General features: G+C 35.4%; 1 protein-coding gene across 1 annotated transcript; it reads left to right on the top strand.

Moving 5' to 3' along the window:
- The first annotated feature begins 3,058 nt into the window (after window positions 1-3,058).
- Window positions 3,059-19,634, top strand: LOC107548776 (syntaxin-binding protein 1-like). Its single transcript, XM_016229583.1, has 18 exons — window positions 3,059-3,116; window positions 3,439-3,520; window positions 3,986-4,062; window positions 4,336-4,414; window positions 5,296-5,399; window positions 7,513-7,661; window positions 7,942-8,026; window positions 8,478-8,608; window positions 8,997-9,101; window positions 9,216-9,276; window positions 9,671-9,736; window positions 9,844-9,924; window positions 11,275-11,413; window positions 11,515-11,624; window positions 11,725-11,826; window positions 11,908-12,026; window positions 12,830-12,909; window positions 17,975-19,634. The coding sequence occupies exons 1-18, from the start codon at window positions 3,072-3,074 to the stop codon at window positions 18,055-18,057; spliced, it is 1,698 nt and encodes a 565-aa protein (XP_016085069.1). The 5' UTR covers window positions 3,059-3,071; the 3' UTR covers window positions 18,058-19,634.
- Window positions 19,635-20,264: the final 630 nt, after the last annotated feature.

Genomic DNA, 20,264 nt, shown 5'->3' with positions numbered 1-20,264 from the left:
TCATGCTAATATTGTCTCCAACACACAAACATGGTCACCTCTGCCCAATCCCTGCGTGATGGGATTACTTACACCAGAGTGAATAAGATAGATCAGCCACAGAGCAGAAACAGTAGTTACACAGAAAGAGATTCTACAGAGATTCAATTCTCAATGATCGGCTACGTTCATTTAACATAGTCTGTAAGCAGCACAATCTTGGCATCTGAACAGAGGGAGAATCTGAAGATATACAGATTCAATTTGCCGCCATAGCAAAAGCTGTCTCTGTCTCACATCTGATAGCGCCCCGGCTTCCCAATCTGCAACAAATGCACTTTACAAGGAATGGTGCACACCGAAAAAGTTCCCTTTTTGTAAATACAGAACATTATGGCTTTTATTTTTATGTGGAGCATCAGCATAACACTTCATTAGCATAAGATAATGGGAAAAAGCAAACAAACACAATAGGAGTCATAGAAATAAATAATAAAAAAAAAACAGTTGTGACTTTTGCTAGTAATTGCAACTTTATATCTCACAATTGTTTTTTTTCCCTCACAATTGATACTTTACTGTTGACAAAACTGGCACTGTAAATCACTAAGAAAAGTTGGACAATATAATAATTTTCATATATAATAAATCGCTTGTGCCTCAGAGCGAGCAGATGAAACACAACGAATAAACATTCATTGCTTTCGGAGGTGGATGCTGCTGTTTGGGAACGCAGTCATGTAAGACATTTCTGGGAGGCAATTATACAGAAATACTTTGAGACTTTGCTTGTGCATTTCCGAATTACCATAACAACATTTCAGATGCTGTGGAATGAGATCGGTCCGCTGTTTAGTAAGGTTTTGCCATCCCTTAGCGCAGTCACATTATTTTTTTGATGCACTTGGAGGAATTTATTCGCAAAATGCGTTTCCATCTCCCATTATTCGCATCAACCCTTTTTCGCACAAGTCAAAAACCACCTCAAGCTATTTTTTTGCGAATTAAAGCAATTTCGAAATTGGGCGTTTCCATCACTTGTTTCTCATGCGATACTTCAAAATGCGAATTAAAATAGGGTGATGGAAACATAGCTAGTGACAATGCGCCAACAGACAAGACAGAGCAGGTTACTTCTGGTATGAAACAAAGTCTCAGCTTTCAAATTCTGTCACTTTTTAATAAATTCAAACAATAAATACCGTTTTGTGTGGTGACAGATCAGTGTAGCGCCTCAGTTCAAGCGGCACTTGAACTGATCATATCTCTACCTCTTTACGAGTTATAGCACGGAATAAACATAAATGAACATCAGAAGAAGGTATGTTGTTTCAACTGCGGAAACTAACGTCAATACACACAATTTTTCAAGTTGTAGTCCACCGACGTTAATCTACTCTCCTGTCTGGCTGTCTGACTAAAATGGCAGATCCGATGTTGTGATTGGTCAGATTGCCAATCTCTGACTTTATATTTTACAAATGGCATTTTTTTCTTGTAATTGTGAATATATCTCACAATTGCAATTGCTAATTATATTTAATAATAAATGCTTTTTTTCACATTATTGTGACTATCTCACAACTGGTGTTTTTTTCTAGTATTGACCATTTCACAATTGCCGTTTAAACATTTTTTTTTTCTTATAACTGACATTTTACTTCTGGCAATCTGACTTTATATCTCAATTGGCACTTTTTATCTCATAATAGTCACTTTAAATCTCACAAAAAAATTTTTTTCAAATAATTGTGACTATATCTCACAATTAGCCTTTTTTCCCCTTATTTGGGATTTTAGATCTCGCACTCGTGACTTTATATCTGAGAATTTGACTCTTGCATCTCACAATTTTGCCTTTTTTCTTAATTGTGACTTTATATCTCCAAACTGTGAGTTATTTCTGTGATTGGATGGGTAGTGTTTCATAAGAACCTGGGTGGAGCTCAGCCAGTCTTGCCCACCTGGAGTTACATGGCTGATCAGTGTTAATATTACCTGCGTGACCAGATAAACTGAATATGATTCTTTTTCAGCAGTTAGAGTGTCCATTTATTGAGAGGCGTGTCTAAGAATTTTGATGTAACATATGCCAAAAAAAAACTCAGCTGAAGAAAAAGCGAGAGAGAGAGAGATTGAAAGCAAAAGAGAGTGAGATAATCCATTTTAATAGAGGACCAGCGGGCACAGTCAGGCTCAGGTGTGACGGGGACAGAACGGGCACACACACACACACACACACACACACACACACACACACATGTAATTATTTTATTACATAAATTGATCTAAAGAATATTATACTCTTTCATAAATTTATAAGTACATTAACAAAATACACTTTGCAATAATGTCAAACTAAAAGTTGTACTGTAAATAAATTTTAATTCATTGTTTCAATAATCTTTCACACACACACACACACACACACACACACACACACACGACAGTGCTAGAGGCTTTGCATGGCAATGGAGCAGGTGGGTGAGATGATAAAGGGAGTGATGGAGAGAGATATACATTGTGTCATCACTAATACCTTCATATTTTTGATTGTGTAAGATATTTATCTGCCTCCTACACTTCTGTAGCCATTAACCTCATTTATAAACCAACTCACAAGCTGGTTCCTGTGAAATATAGTGCAGTATTTTGTTGTGTATGATTCAGACACATATGCAGCTCTTAATTGCATTATGATGTCCTATGATAAATCTAGAGCTGTTCTAAACAGGCAGTGAACTATTAAATTAAGGCAGCGGCTATTTACACTAAATCTAAAATAGCAGCATTGATAATAATAATAAGACATGTTTCTTGAGCAGCAAATCAACATATTACAATGATTTCTGAAGAATCATGTGACATTGAAGACTGGAGTAATGATGCTGAAAATTCAGCTTTACCATCACAGTAATAAATGACACTTTAAAATATATTAAAATAGAAAAAAGTTATTTTAAACTGGAATAATATGTATCACTAATACAGCATGTATGTGTGGTTTAATAATGGAAATCACAAGTCAGAGACGTGTATGAACCATTAATATCAGATGTTTGATGAACTTTTCTCTTCTTCCTGCAGAGATTATGAATGATGTTATCAAGAAGGTGAAGAAGAAGGGAGAATGGAAGGTAAGACAAACTCATTCACCCCATCACTATAGCAACTACGCTATCCTTATGTCACCTCACCACAGTTTTAATCTTTCATTGAGTCCCCGAGTCACAGACAGGAAATCAGTGTGAATAATTAAGCCCAAACAATTTCATCCATCTTATACTGCCTGTATCACACCACATGCATATTTATTTTGGTGCCCATATTAATAAATGACAGTTTTCACACTGCCTGCATAAGCAGCGTGGTACTGTGGGTTGAAACAGCCCTTACGGTTGCAGTAATGTGCGTCTCTGAGACTCTCCCATTATTTCTGCTCTCTCTTTTTCTCTGTAGGCTTTGATAGTGGACCAGCTCAGCATGAGGATGTTGTCTTCTTGCTGCAAAATGACTGATATCATGACAGAGGGCATCACTAGTAAGTCAATCCTCAGGTTTTGACCCCCAGTGAAGTAAAAAGTTCCCCTTTGTTGCTAACAATTAGTCTAAGGCTCATAGGACACAAAAATATCTCAATTCAGAACTGATCTCTAAACCTGAAACTTTCATATAAATGCTGGAAAATGGTGACCAGATGGAAATAAACATCTCATATCAACAACCTAAACATTTTATTTGTAATTTTTTTTAAGTTTAATTTTTTATATATATATATATGTTTTCTTATTTATTTACAGTTAATAAGTTGGTTTCAACACAAATTGATTTCAGTTAGCTGCCAAGGCAACATTTCAAATATTTGAAGTTAAAGGTTTTCATCTAATATTTATATTTTATTTTATTTCAGCTTTATTTCAACTAACCAAAAGGTTAATGGATATAACCCTGTATCAGAGAAGCTGCTTCTGTGACTGACTTGCTGTTTCTACTCTTATCTCTGCAGTTGTTGAAGACATTAACAAGCGAAGAGAGCCTCTCCCTTCATTGGAGTCAATTTACCTGATCACCCCAACTGAGAAGGTACTCAAACACACTGATTTTAGAAGAGGCTAAAATAAAACCTCCAGCATAGACTTCGTCTCTCAGTGTGGAGGCGGAACCTTCATACTGTACACACTAAACATATGTCACTCACTAACACACATATACTGTATATACTGTATATATATACACACACAGTATTTACACAGCCTACACAAACAGCCTGAAACTCTTATTTCTACTGGCCATTTTGGTTACTATAACAACACAAAACACAGTGTTATCTAAAGCTTATTGTATTTCTCTTACCAGTCTGTGCAGACTCTCATCAATGACTTCAAAGATCCCCATTCAGCGAAATATAAAGCGGCTCATGTGTTCTTTACTGACTGTGAGTATCTGAGGGTACTCTACTGTACTTCAAGAGCCCTGCAAGCATAATACACACTGGGACCACACTCAAAACTAGACTACTACACAAGCAATCAGCAAGACAATGTTTTTAATGAATCTTACTTAAACACAATGCTGTGTAACATCAGATCTAAAGGCAAATCAGCGCTTTCCTATGACAACTATAAATTAACTGAATTATTTTGGAGTTAATCATAAAGTAATGTGCTGTTACAATTAGTCTGACAATTAATTATTTGTTACTTTGTTACAAAAATAAATAAAAAGGAAATAAAATAAAATCTTAAGTGAGAAATACAGAACATTTAAAAAAATCATAAATGAAGCACTTAAGAAACAAAGTATAACAAAAATAAAAAAACTAAAATAAATATATACACAAAATACATTAAAAAAAAACTTAAAACTGCATCCATGATACGTATTATTTATATTTTGTATACATGTTGTAAAAGAAAATAATAAAAATATTTATATATATATATATATATATATATACATTCTATGTACATTAAAAAAATCTAAAAGTGTAAATATGCAATATATTTTGCAGCTGATATATTTTTGACATTAAATTATATATATATATAATTAACGTTAAACATATATGCGTATATATTGCACACTGTATCTATTATTTATAAGTTTATATATTATATAATATAAATGTACAAATATTTTGTATATAAAAGTGTAAATATGCAATAAATATTGCAGCTGATTTTCTATTGGAGATTTTATTGCAGAAGTATTGCATGTGATTTTGGAAATATTTTATAATGTATAACATGTCAAAACCTCAATAAACTGCTGTCATTGCTTGAAATGTTATGTCAACTACCCATGTGTTTCTTACAGCTTGCCCGGACCCCCTTTTTAATGAAGTGGTGAAGAGCCGTGCCTCGAAAACCATTAAAACCCTAACTGAGATCAACATCGCCTTCCTGCCCTATGAGTCCCAGGTGAGCCATTTCAGGAGGGGAGAGGAAGTGAGAGATATAAATATATAGGAATAATGACTGTCCGTATAGAGAACTATCCAGAAGCAACTAAGTGAATGCAGAAATGGAGTGTTCCAGAACAGCTCTGATGCTGGGGGGATGCAGTCTGGCCCACAATGCCTTGCTGCTTAGGCTGTCTGCTATGATTAATTCAGTGGAGTCAGAGGAGCAGTGCGTTTCTCCTGGCGTGATGCTGCTGCTCAATGCTTCGCAAACCCACCTCGTTCAGCAATGCGTAATTGGCCGACGCAGCATCCACAGAGAGCCTCGGCCAATCAGAGGAGGCTATGAGAGAAAACAAACATCAAGGGGAACCCATCTGCTGAACAGAAGGATGGTCATGTGACCCTGTGTGTGTCGATAGGGGGTGGGGAGGGGTGGTTGTGAAGACCTATACAGATAGACTGTCTGACACAGTCAGAGATAAAGCACGGATTCGGCCACAGGAAAACACAAAGGCAGGAAGGAAAGGAATGAAAGCACAGACTGGAGACAACTCACTAACTCGAGGCTCATTCCTCAGGCTAGTTTGGAAACAGGAAGTAGAGAGGAACACATTTTGTCACATTCAGACAAAATCATAAAAATGTATTTATTTATAGAAATGTATAATCTATTTATTTATATAAAAATATGGAAAAACATACACTACCATTCTTTTTAAAGAAATTAATGCTTTCATTCAGCAAGGATGCATTAAATTAATCAAAAGTGATCATAATAACCAATGTTTCTTGAGCATATTAGAATGATTTCTGAAGGATCATGTAACACTAGAGACTGGAGTAATGGTTGCAGAAAATTCAGTTTTGCATCACAGGAATAAATTACATTTTAAAATACATCAAAACAGAAAGTAATTGTTTTAAATTGTAATAATAATTCACAATATTGCTGGTTTTACTGTATTTTTCGATCAACTAAATGCAGCCTTGGAGAGTATAAAATATTTCTATATATAATAGCAAATAATAAAACATTTTAAAAATACTTTGAAAATAGAAACTGCATTGTTTATTACCATATAGAATTTATTTAGTTTTTCTGCTTTTTTCTGGGGGGTTTCTATGCAACTCATGGTCTATTATAGTGATAAATGTACTTTAGAACAGTGTTATTTTTGTATAATTGAGATACTATTATAGTTTTTATTGATATTTTTATTTTTATATATTCCGCTTTCATTTTAATGTTGACGTTTTAGTCATTTTATTGTTTTTTATGCAATTTTAGTAGTTTTGTCCATGTCTTTACATTGTTTAGAGCATTAAAAATAATGTAAAAAAAGATATTTCATTCATAAGTTATGCTATGTCCTCGGTAGACTCAATTTCTATAAAAAAAAATAAAAATACATGAACATGCATAGGCAAAAAAAAATTTATTTTTTAAATCACCAATACATTTTTAGTTTTCAAGATTTTTTTTGATCAAACTTTGTATAAAGATGATTCTCAACTATGTTATAACAGAATGATTCGATATACTATTTTTCTTTCTGCAAAATGTGTGTAAAATGGCCATAAACAGGTTTTCTCATTATATACAATGTATCTATAAACTAAATCTAATTTGCATATTAATGTGTTTTTGGGGCAACATGTAATGAAAAAACAAGTGTAATAATGGGAGTAATAATTTAAAAAAAAAAATTAAAATACATGAACATGCATAGGCAAAAAAAAATTATTTTTTAAATCACCAATACATTTTTAGTTTTCAAGATTTTTTTTGATCAAACTTTGTATAAAGATGATTCTCAACTATGTTATAACAGAATGATTCAATATACAATTTTTCCGCAGGGTCTTAAGAGGTTAGTACAGTTGCCTTGGCAACTTGCTGAAATAAAAGTTTTGAATTTTATTTCAGTTCATGTTTATTTTAAGTAACAAAAAAGTATTTTTTTTATGGTTCTAAATTTCGTTTCACTTTTACTCAACTATAATAGCACAGTTTTAGATGAACCCGCATGTAAAAGCAAAGCAAAAAGATGCAAAATGTCAGCTGATCACTTTGCCTGTCCACATTATTGCTCTATTAGAAGTATGAATGTGTGTATGTGCGTGTTTAGGTGTTCTCTTTGGACAATCCTGATGCCTTGCAGAGTTTCTACAGCCCTCATAAGACACAGCTGAAGAACTCTGTGATGGAACGGTTGGCCGAGCAGCTGGCAACTCTGTGTGCCACACTGAAGGAATACCCTGCCGTCCGATACCGAGGGTAAGGCACGAGGGGCCACGATGGGACTGCATCTGCCTCTTAATATTTTGTAGAGTCTTCAACTATCATCTTTATAACTGATCTGTTCCTATATCTGATCTGTTTCGATGGTGCTGTTTCATGTGCAATCATATTTATCCAACACACTTACAGCAGGAACTAGTGTAGAAGACAGATGCCCAGTCATCTCTGAATCAGATTTCAGGAAGTGGCAACAGGATCAACAGAGATGTCTATTGTTCTGTCTGTCTGTTCTAATACACTGATTTTCTATGTACAGGGAGTATAAAGATAACGCCACTCTGGCTCAGTTGCTTCAGGACAAACTGGACGCCTACAAGGCAGATGATCCCACAATGGGGGAGGTGAGAGACACATCTCAGTTATTGCACTACAGGGAGAGACAGGAGTTAATACATGTACATAGGAATACTCTAGAACAAGGGGTACATGTACCTCAGGGGGAACATAAGCAGCTTTCAGAGGGTTCTTGGAAAGATTTTGATTTTGTTAAACCCATAAAACAGAAATTATGACTATTAGGGTTGTCAAAGGTTAAAGTCAAAGAAATCAAGCATGAAACCAAAAATTCAATCAATCAATAAATCAATCATTGTTTGTGCAATCTGTAGCAAAATGTAATAACTTATTCTTCCTCTGAAACGACTTCAGGACTTCCATATTAAGAAATTAAAGCTGCTTCTTTCAGCCTTATTCCTGCCCACATTATTATTATGTTTGTGGGGGGCTTTGTTAATCAAAGAACGGTTTGTGCTGATCATGGAGTACATTTTTTGATTTTTTATCTCTCTGCAGGGTCCAGACAAGGCTCGCTCCCAGCTCATTATTCTGGACCGAGGTTTCGACCCTGCCTCTCCTGTCCTGCACGAGCTCACCTTCCAGGCTATGGCCTATGACCTGCTGCCCATTGAGAATGATGTCTACAAGTAAGTGAAATAAATATATATATATTTTTTAAATGATTTTGAAATATTATTGACTATATTAAATTATTATCTGATCATATGTTCTATAAATATATTATAATAAAATACTATATAAAATAATATTAATAATATATGTAATTAAAAATATTTTTTAATAATAATTACTAAAAGTTAACATATTATTATAATATATTATATTATATATATATTTAAAAAAAATATATATATATATATTTAAAATATTGTAAAAATATTTGATAGAAAATTATGCAGGTGCATTATTACAAAGGGATCATTATTAGCAAATACTTTCATTATAATGAATCGGCCAAGGATGGTTATATAGAGTATATCATATACAAATATTTGTTTGTTTTGTATCTGGTAGGTATGACACCAGTGGGATGGGAGACTGCGAGAAGGAAGTGCTACTGCATGAAGACGACGACCTCTGGGTGGCGCTACGGCACAAACATATTGCTGAGGTCTCTCAGTGAGTAAAACCGTACATTTTTGGCCTTAAGCTCTGGTTTTCCTGTAATATTCTCTGTCTGTTAATGGTGACATCCCTGTTCTCTCCCTCCTTTCTCATTTCCCTCGCTGGCAGGGAGGTGACGCGCTCCCTGAAGGAATTTTCTGCCAGTAAACGGATGAATACTGGAGAGAAGGTACGCTGGAGTCCGGCTGAGTGGGGAGGGGCCTGGAGCAGAGAATAAATGAGTAGAACAGAGAGAATAGTGTAACGTAGGCGAAGGAGGATAGCCTGGCAGATGAAATTACGTTGCCAGCCAAATCCAAACCGTGATGGCTGACTCATGTGAAAGCACTCTGAGGTTACAGCAGGATTAGTATTGATTGACTTACTGACACAGCACAAGCAAACACACACATTTCTGCTGTGACGTACTATTTGCAATAGTGTATGGTCTGATAAACCATAAGAGATTTTATATTGCACCGTATCTGTGTACCTACTTTGGCCTACTGGATCTGAGACGTGTCTTGAGGCAGTATCTGACCTTTTTTGTTTTCCTTTCTGAGAAAGTCCTGTGTTTTTTCCAGACCACCATGAGGGACCTGTCTCAAATGCTGAAGAAGATGCCACAGTACCAGAAAGAGCTCAGCAAGGTGAGAGAGGTCAAAACGCATGTGCAGTCAGCCAAACAAGAGACTCCTCATGGGAAATGCAGATCTGATATCTACCTCATTGACCCTTAAAATCTCTGCCCCTTTAGTACTCGACCCATCTGCAGTTGGCCGAGGATTGCATGAAGCACTACCAGGGAACCGTGGACAAGCTGTGCCGTGTAGAGCAGGTACAATTTCACCACAGACATAGGATAGGATAGGAGTTTTGTGACAAAGAAAACAGTAGCATATGCACCTAAGTTTAATTAATTAATTAAATATGTTTCACACAATGATTTTAACATTCACAAAATGTGATGTTATTATTATTATTAATAATATGAGGTTGATTACATTTTTAAAAAAATATTCATATATTTTTTTAACTATTTATTCCATTCAAAACTAATGCTAAAATATTTTAAATATTACAATTTATATATATATATATATAATTCAGATAAAATGATAATAATAATAATTATTATTATTATATAAAAGCCAATTATTGGAAACAATTTAATTGTTTTAATTGTTTAATTGTTGTCTTAATAAAAAGACAAATGTATTTCAAATGTACTTTGTTCCTAATAAACCAACCAAAAAGATTTAATAATTGCAAATGATTTGTAAATAATATTTAATAAAAATTAACTTACATATACATACATATAAATATGAAAACAGAAAATGTACATTATCCACATGCATTATTACAAAAACAGGAGCTTTTGTTAATCAGCCAAACATAGTTATATAAAGTAAAAAATGGCAAAACTTAAGCTGATTAATCACTCTTTCAAACATAATAGTCTAACTAGTTAGTTGGTTCGTCTATTTGCTGGAAAGTCCGGTATGTGAAATAATATATATATTATATATAAACCTACTAAACTTGCAAATGTATATAATTGGATATATTTTATGAGCCAGGTCACATTTTATTTTGTGATTTGATTAATTCATTTGACTGTAATACTACTAAACAGTGCTATAATCATCCATACCTCCTCTATTTTTGGCTTCTAGTAGATTAAAAAAGACATTTCTCATGGGCCATTCATTCTATTTCTATGGCGGTGGGGGGACATAACACAGGAGCTGCTCGGAAAAGTTACCCACTAGGTCACGATTCATTTTCAATGAGGGGGTGAACAGAGCGGAGAGCAGGTGCAATGAAACTGCCACAATGAGCGATAGAGTATGGAGTGCGTGTCTAAAAGCTGTCCGCAAAGAAGGCTACCTCCTCTTCTATATTACCAGGATTTAACCACTGGTTAAATTGATCTAACTATGATAATGAAGGGCAAACCATGGTGTTACCAGTAGCTAAACTATGGTGACTAAAACTGACTATTCATAAACTATGGTAAATTCATGCAAGTGAAAGAACAAGTATCTGTTATTTAGTATTTACTAACCAGTAAGAAATGTATTAGTATTGATTCTAAAATGATCTGAAAGCATCACATCATTTAGTTTTTATTGCTTCCAGTGTGCTAAGCATAATTAATGAACTGTGCTCTGTCACCCGGCAGGATCTGGCAATGGGAACAGACGCAGAGGGCGAAAAGATTAAAGACCCCATGAGAGCCATCGTGCCGATCTTGCTGGACGCCAACGTCAGCACCTACGACAAGATCCGTATCATCCTGCTCTATATTTTCCTGAAGAACGGTTAGAGTCTTTGGCAGCCATTTTATACCTCAGTTTGGGTTTCATTGCCCTGATCAGCCATTTTGTAACGTGGCTTTGCGTGTGCATGTGTTACAAAACAGGGATCACGGAGGAGAACCTTAATAAGCTGATTCAACACGCCCAGATCCCTCCTGAGGATAGTGAGATCATTACCAATATGGCTCATCTGGGTGTCCCAATCATCACAGATGTACGCAATCTGATTCTTGTCCTAAGCAATGGTTAAGTCTGCTTGGCTGTTGAAGCAGTTTCTCTGACCTGCCATTGACGTTTCTGCTTTGTTTCTGCAGTCTACTCTCCGCAGAGGCAAGAAGCTTGATCGTAAGGAGCGTGTGAGCGAGCAGACCTACCAGCTTTCTCGCTGGACTCCACTCATAAAGGATATCATAGAGGTCAGTCCTGAGCTGTAGAATTTGACAGAGAAACTGTGCGCAGACTGTGTGGTCTCACCTTGTTTGTGAATGTGGTTCCAGGATGCTATCGACGAAAAGCTGGACACCAAACATTATCCGTACATCTCGACACGCTCGTCTTCTTCCTTCAGCACTTCTGCAGTCAGGTACGCACGCTCACCAACTGAGCTGATTTTCAGGCTCCCTTTCAAATAATGAGGAATTCAAATTGGCCACACTTATAGGAAGGGGAATTCACCAAACTGCAAAAAAATTATTGATTTTGCAGGTGTTTTGTCTTGTAAACCTGCTTTATGTTATTTGGGTCTGATTTAAAGATTTAAATTAGAGATATATTAGGGCATTCTGGGGAATGATGTGTTAACATTAGTTAACAAAATTAGATAAACAAAACAAATTCTAAAGCACTTATTAAACTTAATGTGTACTTATACATAATTAAAATAAAAATGTTTAAATTTTTTATTTAATTAACAGTTGTATTTTTTATTAATGAACATTAACAAGGATGAATAAATAAATAATTTAACAAATATATTGCTCATTATTAGTTAATGCATTAACTAAATTTAACTAATGGAACCCTATTGTAAAGTGTTATCTTTTTTATTATTTCATCATAATCTCAATTGTAAAACCCAAGAAAATTAAATTAATTTTAAATGAATGAAAGCAATACTATACTAAACTCCTTTAAATATCCAACCGTTTCAATTACACTTCTTTACATTCAAATTTATTAGAATTTGAATTTCAAAGGCAACTCTAACACACACACACACACACACACAAAATCCCAATACACAGGTGTATTCATGCATTTTTGTATTGTACAAGTCAAAAGATAGAAGCATCTTGGATCGATAATCATTTGTGTACCAAGGGGTGGGAAGAACATTAAGATCAATACCGTGATTGGTGGGTGGTGCGACGTGAGGTGGGGGTGAACACCAAGTTTCTTGACCCTGGTATATTTCCTCAGGGTCAGCAGTAATGATCCCGCCGCACTGTTCTGCTTTCAGGACAAACAAGCTAGCACAGCTACTGTAAACAGTAGCAGAGGCAAAGCAGGACGTCCCTGACTCCCACAGAGGGAGAGCTGGGAGCTGATGGGTCCCATTGTGTAGCTATTGATTAGACTCGAGATCAGCAGTGTTCACGCTGATTTCCCCTCTCATTATGCTTGCAAATAACTCTGCCGTTCCTTGAAGTTATGATTCAGCCAAAAATGAAAATTCTGTCATCATTTACTCACCCTCAAGTTGTTCCAAACCTGTAAAAATTTCTTTCTTCTGTTCAACACAAAGTAAGACATTTTGAAGAATGTTGGTAGCTCAAGCAGATGCTGGTAGCCATTGACTTCCAAAGTATTTTTTTTTTCATACTATGGAAGTCAATGCCTACCAGCAACTGTGTAAATTATGATAACATTTTCATTTTTGGGTGAAATATCCCTTAAAAGGAATGCTCTGTTTCATTGGTTTTATCATATGCAAATAACACGGTACTTTGATATATGCCATAATGTAGGCATTTTTGTATTGTAAGTTTTCTAAACAGTTGTTTAAATATGCAAATGAAGCATTAAATAATTAAATATGAACTAAACCAGGTTGTTGATATATCAAAGTCAAATGTTTTTAAAGAGAGGATTTTGGATATATCTTTTTATCACACAAATAAATAAAAAAAAGAGCCAGAAGAAAAAACAAAAACGTGTTTTTAATTATACAATGTATAAAATCAGGCAAATGATTTATGAACAAATCAATTTGTAAAAACCTTCAGAATATAGATGGGAATAAAACTGTAAAATTTGGTGTATGTAAGTGCTGCTGAAGTGGAGACTGTGGCTCCTAAATCTAAATCTGAGAAAAATTGCCTTTAAAGATATGTATTGTAACTGAAAGCTACAGACGCAAACAGATAAACACTTAAAAGTGTATTTTGGATGTTTTCTTTCCACTAGTCTGAAACACCAAAAAAAACAGTGTAGTCTCTACCTGTTGCCACTAGAAGGCCATAAATGCTACTGAAATTTTCATTTTTTGTGAACTATTCCTTTAAAGGAATTACGAGTTCGGATTAAGATTATGGACGTTTGGTCACTCTGCAAATTACTGTCCGTGTGAACGCCCCTTTAGAAGTGAATTTGAAAGTATCTAGTAAAGCAAAGTATCAGTCTGTTGTTTTCCAGAAGCAATTTGACCATTGACGATTTTACATTAACACTGAATTTCTAATTGGTGGATTTGGGCGACTTGCACAATGCATGAGGTCTATTAGAGATGAACGATGCATCTGAAGGACCTCAATGGGACAATTGGCTGTACTTCTAATTTAGTTCGTTTAGTTGATTGAAGGAGGCCCCATCACCGATACATCCAACAAGAGCTTCCAAAAATCATTTTTTGTCGGGGTTCTAGGATGATATCAAATTTTCATTTTTTGTGAACTATTCCTTTAAAGGAATTACGAGTTCGGATTAAGATTATGGACGTTTGGTCACTCTGCAAATTACTGTCCGTGTGAACGCCCCTTTAGAAGTGAATTTGAAAGTATCTAGTAAAGCAAAGTATCAGTCTGTTGTTTTCCAGAAGCAATTTGAGCATTGACGATTTTACATTAACACTGAATTTCTAATTGGTGGATTTGGGCGACTTGCACAATGCATGAGGTCTATTAGAGATGAACAATGCATCTGAAGGACCTCAATGGGACAATTGGCTGTACTTCTAATTTAGTTCGTTTAGTTGATTGAAGGAGGCCCAACAGTTATTGAGTTTTCCATCACCGATACATCCAACAAGAGCTTCCAAAAATCATTTTTTGTCGGGGTTCTAGGATGATATTTCTGAAACATCACGATCTACAGATGATGGAAATGGTATTTAACCCTCTTTTGTCCCCATAAAGATTAACGGTGGTGAAAGAACGTGAGGTGCGGTGTGAGATACATTCTGAGCGTGAAGCCACCTTTGTTCCTCCGCAGGTTCTACTCACACGCTCACCCCAACCAAATTTCTAATGGACCTGCGGCACCCCGACTTCCGAGAATCCACTAGGGTGTCCTTTGAGGACCCTGACCCCTCAGACGAGTGAGAGAGAGAGAAAGAGGGAAGGGTGGGAGAGAGAAATCACACTCTGACAAAGTAAAGGCAGCCGAACAAAGAAACCCTTTCTGAACCCCCACAGCACAAGGGCTTTCTTTTCTTGCTCCTGTTACCACACTTTACTGTTTTACTACGCCACCACGCCTCAAGGATGGGTGTCCGGCTCCTGCCTCCAATCTGCAAGTCTCACTCAGGCTCCGCCTTCTACTGGGACCCGCCAATATTGATATGCCTCCACTTATGAGAAACAATTGGCCGGCTGAACGTTTCATTCAGAACTGCAGTGGGCGGAGCCTTTTTTGAGTGACAGATGCAGTAGGAGTCCTGACCCCATCCCTGTTGACCGCATCCTCTCAGTTGGGTGGATTAAACTGCATTCTCCTCACTATGCACCTTTTAATTAAATGGAGTCTCCTCTTCTGACGAGGAAAGGCTTCCTCCATTTGCCCTTCTAAATATCATTATTTTTAAAGCTTCATTTTCCCGCAGATTTAATCTACCCTTAAGACTCACCATATTGCGATTATTTCTGAATAACAATCTAATACAGTCACTCATATTAACTTTGTTTTTCCCCCTCTGGAGAGGTAATTGATGTCAATTGCAGGATAATTAGATTTTGTTTTTAATCTAGTTCCTCAAACTACCTCACATCACGTCTACATGACCAAGTGGCCGTCTGCAAAGAATATATGTTAAAATTACTTCCGCCAGACAGTGACTGGCTCTTTTCCTTCTTTATAATTATTCTGCAGATGCCAAAGCTTGAAATGTAGCTGTGTTCTTCAGATATGCTTTAGCACTAACGCTTCTCCCAAACACTAACATTTTGAAACTAACTTGTTTGGGCCCTTTACATCATTTTTCAGAAACCTTCATGTTATACCCCAGGTCTTGTTTTTTTGCATTCAAAATAACTTACTAGACTATTAAATAGTTGATTATAAAGCTGACCACAACAGCCTCATGCTAATAAATCAATGCAATTTGTGGTTCATGACTGGTACTTAAAAATAGAGGATGTTTTGAACAAGCTTAGCAACACTTTATATTACAAGACTGTAATTCCTGTGTGTGCAGGCCTGTGGTTACATTAAATGTTATGCATTTCTCATTGTAATTTGTTTAAAACCTACCATTAGCTCTTACAGGAATGTTCTGGGTTAATGTTCTGAGTTTATGACATACTCTCAATTACCACAGGAAATGATTTTAACTCTTTTGGAAGAACTTTCTAAACTCATGTTTACAGTAATGCTCTTATAATGGAAGTCGATGGGGTATTGCAGTTCTGAAAGTACAGCCATTAGACATGAACATTTTATGTATACCTTGTCTGGTATATGTTTATATACACTATTTTAGTCTTTTAACCCCTTTGGAATACCTTGCCCCTTAGACTTCCATTGTAAGAGCGTTGCAGCACAAATTTGACACTGAAGCATTAAGAGTAACTATAACATTTATAAGCCAACAAATGCACACAAAGGAGGTCCTGTAATACAAAGTGTCCTTCCAAATACCTTTACTGACTAAACCATTGTACAAGAATGATCATTGCTTAGCCCTATCAAGTATCCATCTCTCAAGTGTCAGGCTGCTAAAGCAATATCCCTTTTGATTTCCCCTTTTTCTGTTGTTTTTTTGTGTTCGTAAATGATCACACCATAAGCAGTATGCCAGTCCTAACCCATACTGCAACATGAAACATTTCTTGACTGTTCCAGCCATTATTGAACAATAATATGCTTTGTTTTCATGGATCTTTAGTTTAGACCCGTTCATCTAGTTGAAGAGCTACAAATCACATTGTGAATCTGATTAGCAAAACTGCGTGTTTGCATTTAGTTGGCCCAGTAGATTATATCAGCTGCGTTTAGAACCAGACAATTGAGTTGCCTGTTCAAAGCTAGGCTTGCAACTACACATTCAGTTCTACTTGCATAGCAATGTAAGATTAATTTGCCTCTCAAACAAGTACATTTTTAATCACTTGATCTTTTTATTGCAAAAGACTACTTGTAGTAGTGTGAACATGCAGCTTTGCTAAAAATATTGTTGTTTAACTAGGAGTAGAATAAACATTTGTTCCACAGGGCACCAAAAATAAAAAAATATTTCGGTGTGTACCCATGTTTTTGTTTTTTGAGGTGACCCTGTTGCACAATTGTTTTTGGATAGTTTGAATGTACAGTATTTGTGATGTGTTAGAAATGTGTCTTCAGCTAAATATCTAATCAAATTGAAATATTTGCTTATTTTGAAATTTGTATATTTTCAGATTCAAAGCAAAATCTTAATAATTAAAATATACGTGCATAAAGTACCATTAAAATGGGTTGGCCGTTTTTTTTTTTTTTTTTAAATGTTTTTGATATTCTCTTATGCTCAACCAGGGCTGCATTTATTTGATTAAAACTACAGTAAAAACAGTAATATTGTGAAATATTACTATTTGAAATAATGGTTTTCTATTTTAATATATAAAATGTAATTTATTCCTGTGATGGCAAAGCTGAATTTATTACTCCAATCTTCAGTGTCACATGATCCTTCAGAAATCATTTTAATATGCTGATTTGCATTTGCAAGAAACATTTCTTATTATTATCACAGCTGGAAACGGTTGTGCTGTTTAATATTTTTGTGGAAACCATGATATTTTTTTTCAGTATGCTTAGATAAATAGAACATTTAAAAGAAAAACACAATTTTGATCAATTTAAAGTGTCCTTGCTCAATAAAATTAATTTCTTTAAAAGAAAATCTTTCTGACCCTTTTGACTTTTGAACAGCAGTATATATGATGTATATGTATATATATATATTCATTACTATTATTAATAATATATATTTTCTACAATATTATAGATATGATATAGATATAGATAGATAGATAGATGGCTAGCTAGATAGATACACAGCTGAAAACACATTTAAACATGCTTACAGTTAATGTACAAATTTAATGAGTTTTTCCTCTTTGTTTCTCTCCTCGGTGCTCATTTATGCAGGTTCGACCCATATCGTCGCCCCCACCCAGCTTCTGGATGCTCTCAAGGCCATGAACAAACCCGACGAGGAGCAGACAAGCTAAAATCACAATTTCCTTCCCCCCAACCCCATCGCCCAGTTACCCTCTCCCTCCCTTCACCCGTCATCCTGTAAATCGCACCCGCTCCTATATAAATTGTGTATGCATCTTGCTTGAGAGAAAAAAAAAACACATAGATGATTGGTGACAAGTTAAAAAGAATATTCTATAAATTTATATATATTTAAATATATATAATGTTGAAATAGAAGAATCATTACAAGTGTTCTTCTGTTTTACAATGGATGCAAATGATTACTGTCAAACTGAGTTTTCCTTATTAATTGCCATTTAAAAACCTTAAAGCACCAAATGTAATATTGTATGTTATGGAACCTGCTAGAATGCGTAAATGGTAGATCAATTTTTGCGTTCGCTCCTTATTTAACTTGGGTGTGTTTTTTTCCTTGTTTTTTTTATAGTTTAAAAGTGGTTGGGGGAGGGACTGGCTTGTATGCAAATAGACCTGTGAGGGAAAATAATGCATATCACTTCCTACTCTGAAGGCTAAACTGCCGCCCCGTGTTCAGATGCTTGGGTTTTATTGTTGTCTCATTTTAGATGTGCATGCCATGGACGCTACTATGTGGCCCTTTTGACATGCTTTAAAACATTGGGGGGGAAAAATAAATAAAAAAACATGTTAAGATGTAAAAATGAAACTGAGCATCTTCTGGGACTCCAGTGATGAAGAGGAAGGAGGCCTAAGGAGTAACAGATCAAAGCCTCAAGCTGTAAAAGTGAAAGAGACACTGTACATAGATAGCGGACGTCACCCCTTCGTCAGGAGCATTTACTCTTCATATACTTTTCTTTTCATGTCTCCTTCTACAGAGACCTCATGATTTAGTGTGAAGAAGGCCGTTGCTTGCAGATGTTTAAGGAATTCAAAAAAAGGGCCAGTTGTATTTCAGTATTGTATCTCGTCCGATTAAGTCTTATCATTGGTTAGTAAACAATGTTTAACTGGGACATGCACTGAGTAGCGTATTGTTGTATGCCATATGTTACTGTTTTTTCGTCTCACTGTTGACTGGTGAAAATTTCTGACTGTGAAGTAGTAAAACTTTCTTTGCCAATATGAAGCCACTGTGTTTGTGATGTATTAGCTGTAGCTGTAGTGATAAACTGGGGGAAAAAATAGGTAATATCTATCTTTCGTTTGTCCGTCTGATAGTTTCTTTCTGGTGCACTGTTATATCTTCCACTGGTGAATGGCTTTGCAATGAAACGCAACCCCCTTCTTTAATGTTTTAGTTTCAGTTTCCTCTTTAATCTGTTCTGGCAGAAAGGTTGTATATTGCACTACGCGTTTCCTGTGATGCAAACGCTTCTATGGTTCTCTCTCTTCTTTTAAATGATTACCTTATTTTGGGTTTGCTGTTGTATATCTGTGTCGAAAGGATTGATTTCTATTCAATTTATTTTTCAGAGAATATCAATAAATAACAATGCAGTCCGTCCTAAACCTGTCAATCTTACTGGGATTCTATGTTTGCGAGTGTTGAAGCACAAACTAAAGTATACTTCATGTGTACTGATGTACTAAGGCTGTCTAATAAATTGGCTTACATTACAAATATGCAATCAGTACATTTTTGCGACATGCTCTGTACAAGATTTCTCCACCTCTACACTGCAATAGTCTCCAAAATCTCAGATTTATCTTTTTTGTTATATGAACATTGATTTATATTGAAATGTATGATATATAAAGGGGTTCCAAAACACTTTGAACACTGAATTGATCAGTTTTTCATTATTATGCAGACTGTACTCAAAAAATAATAATTATATTTTATAATACATATTTATTCATTCCAGGTCTGGAAATGGCTACCTGCTATTTCAAGCTATTCCATGATTAGCGTGGGAGCCCTGTTATATTAAACAAAATATTGATGTGGACTGTTTGACTGGCCACCAACCTTGATCACTGGTTTCTGAATACATGATAGACTAGCTGGCTCTCAACACAGATTTGCAGCTACAGGAAGGTCAAGAGAAGGTCCAGTCCTTTATCTTGAGCAAAATAAATCTTGGTGAAATGGCTGTAAGGAAAAATAGCAACATGACACACCATGTCAAATATTATAGAAACATTTATAGTGGTAAATATAGTATAAAAAAAGTACAGCTCTATAAATACAAACCACATGACAGAAACATAAAAAAACATTATTAGACATTAAATTTGACTGGGAGATGCC

Source organism: Sinocyclocheilus grahami, unplaced genomic scaffold, assembly GCF_001515645.1.
Source record: "Sinocyclocheilus grahami isolate Dianchi unplaced genomic scaffold, SAMN03320097.WGS_v1.1 scaffold355.1, whole genome shotgun sequence".
In the NCBI taxonomy this organism is placed as follows: Eukaryota; Metazoa; Chordata; class Actinopteri; order Cypriniformes; family Cyprinidae; genus Sinocyclocheilus; species Sinocyclocheilus grahami.
The sequence above is the reverse complement of the archived record's forward strand: the minus strand, read 5'-3'. Positions and strand labels throughout refer to the sequence as shown.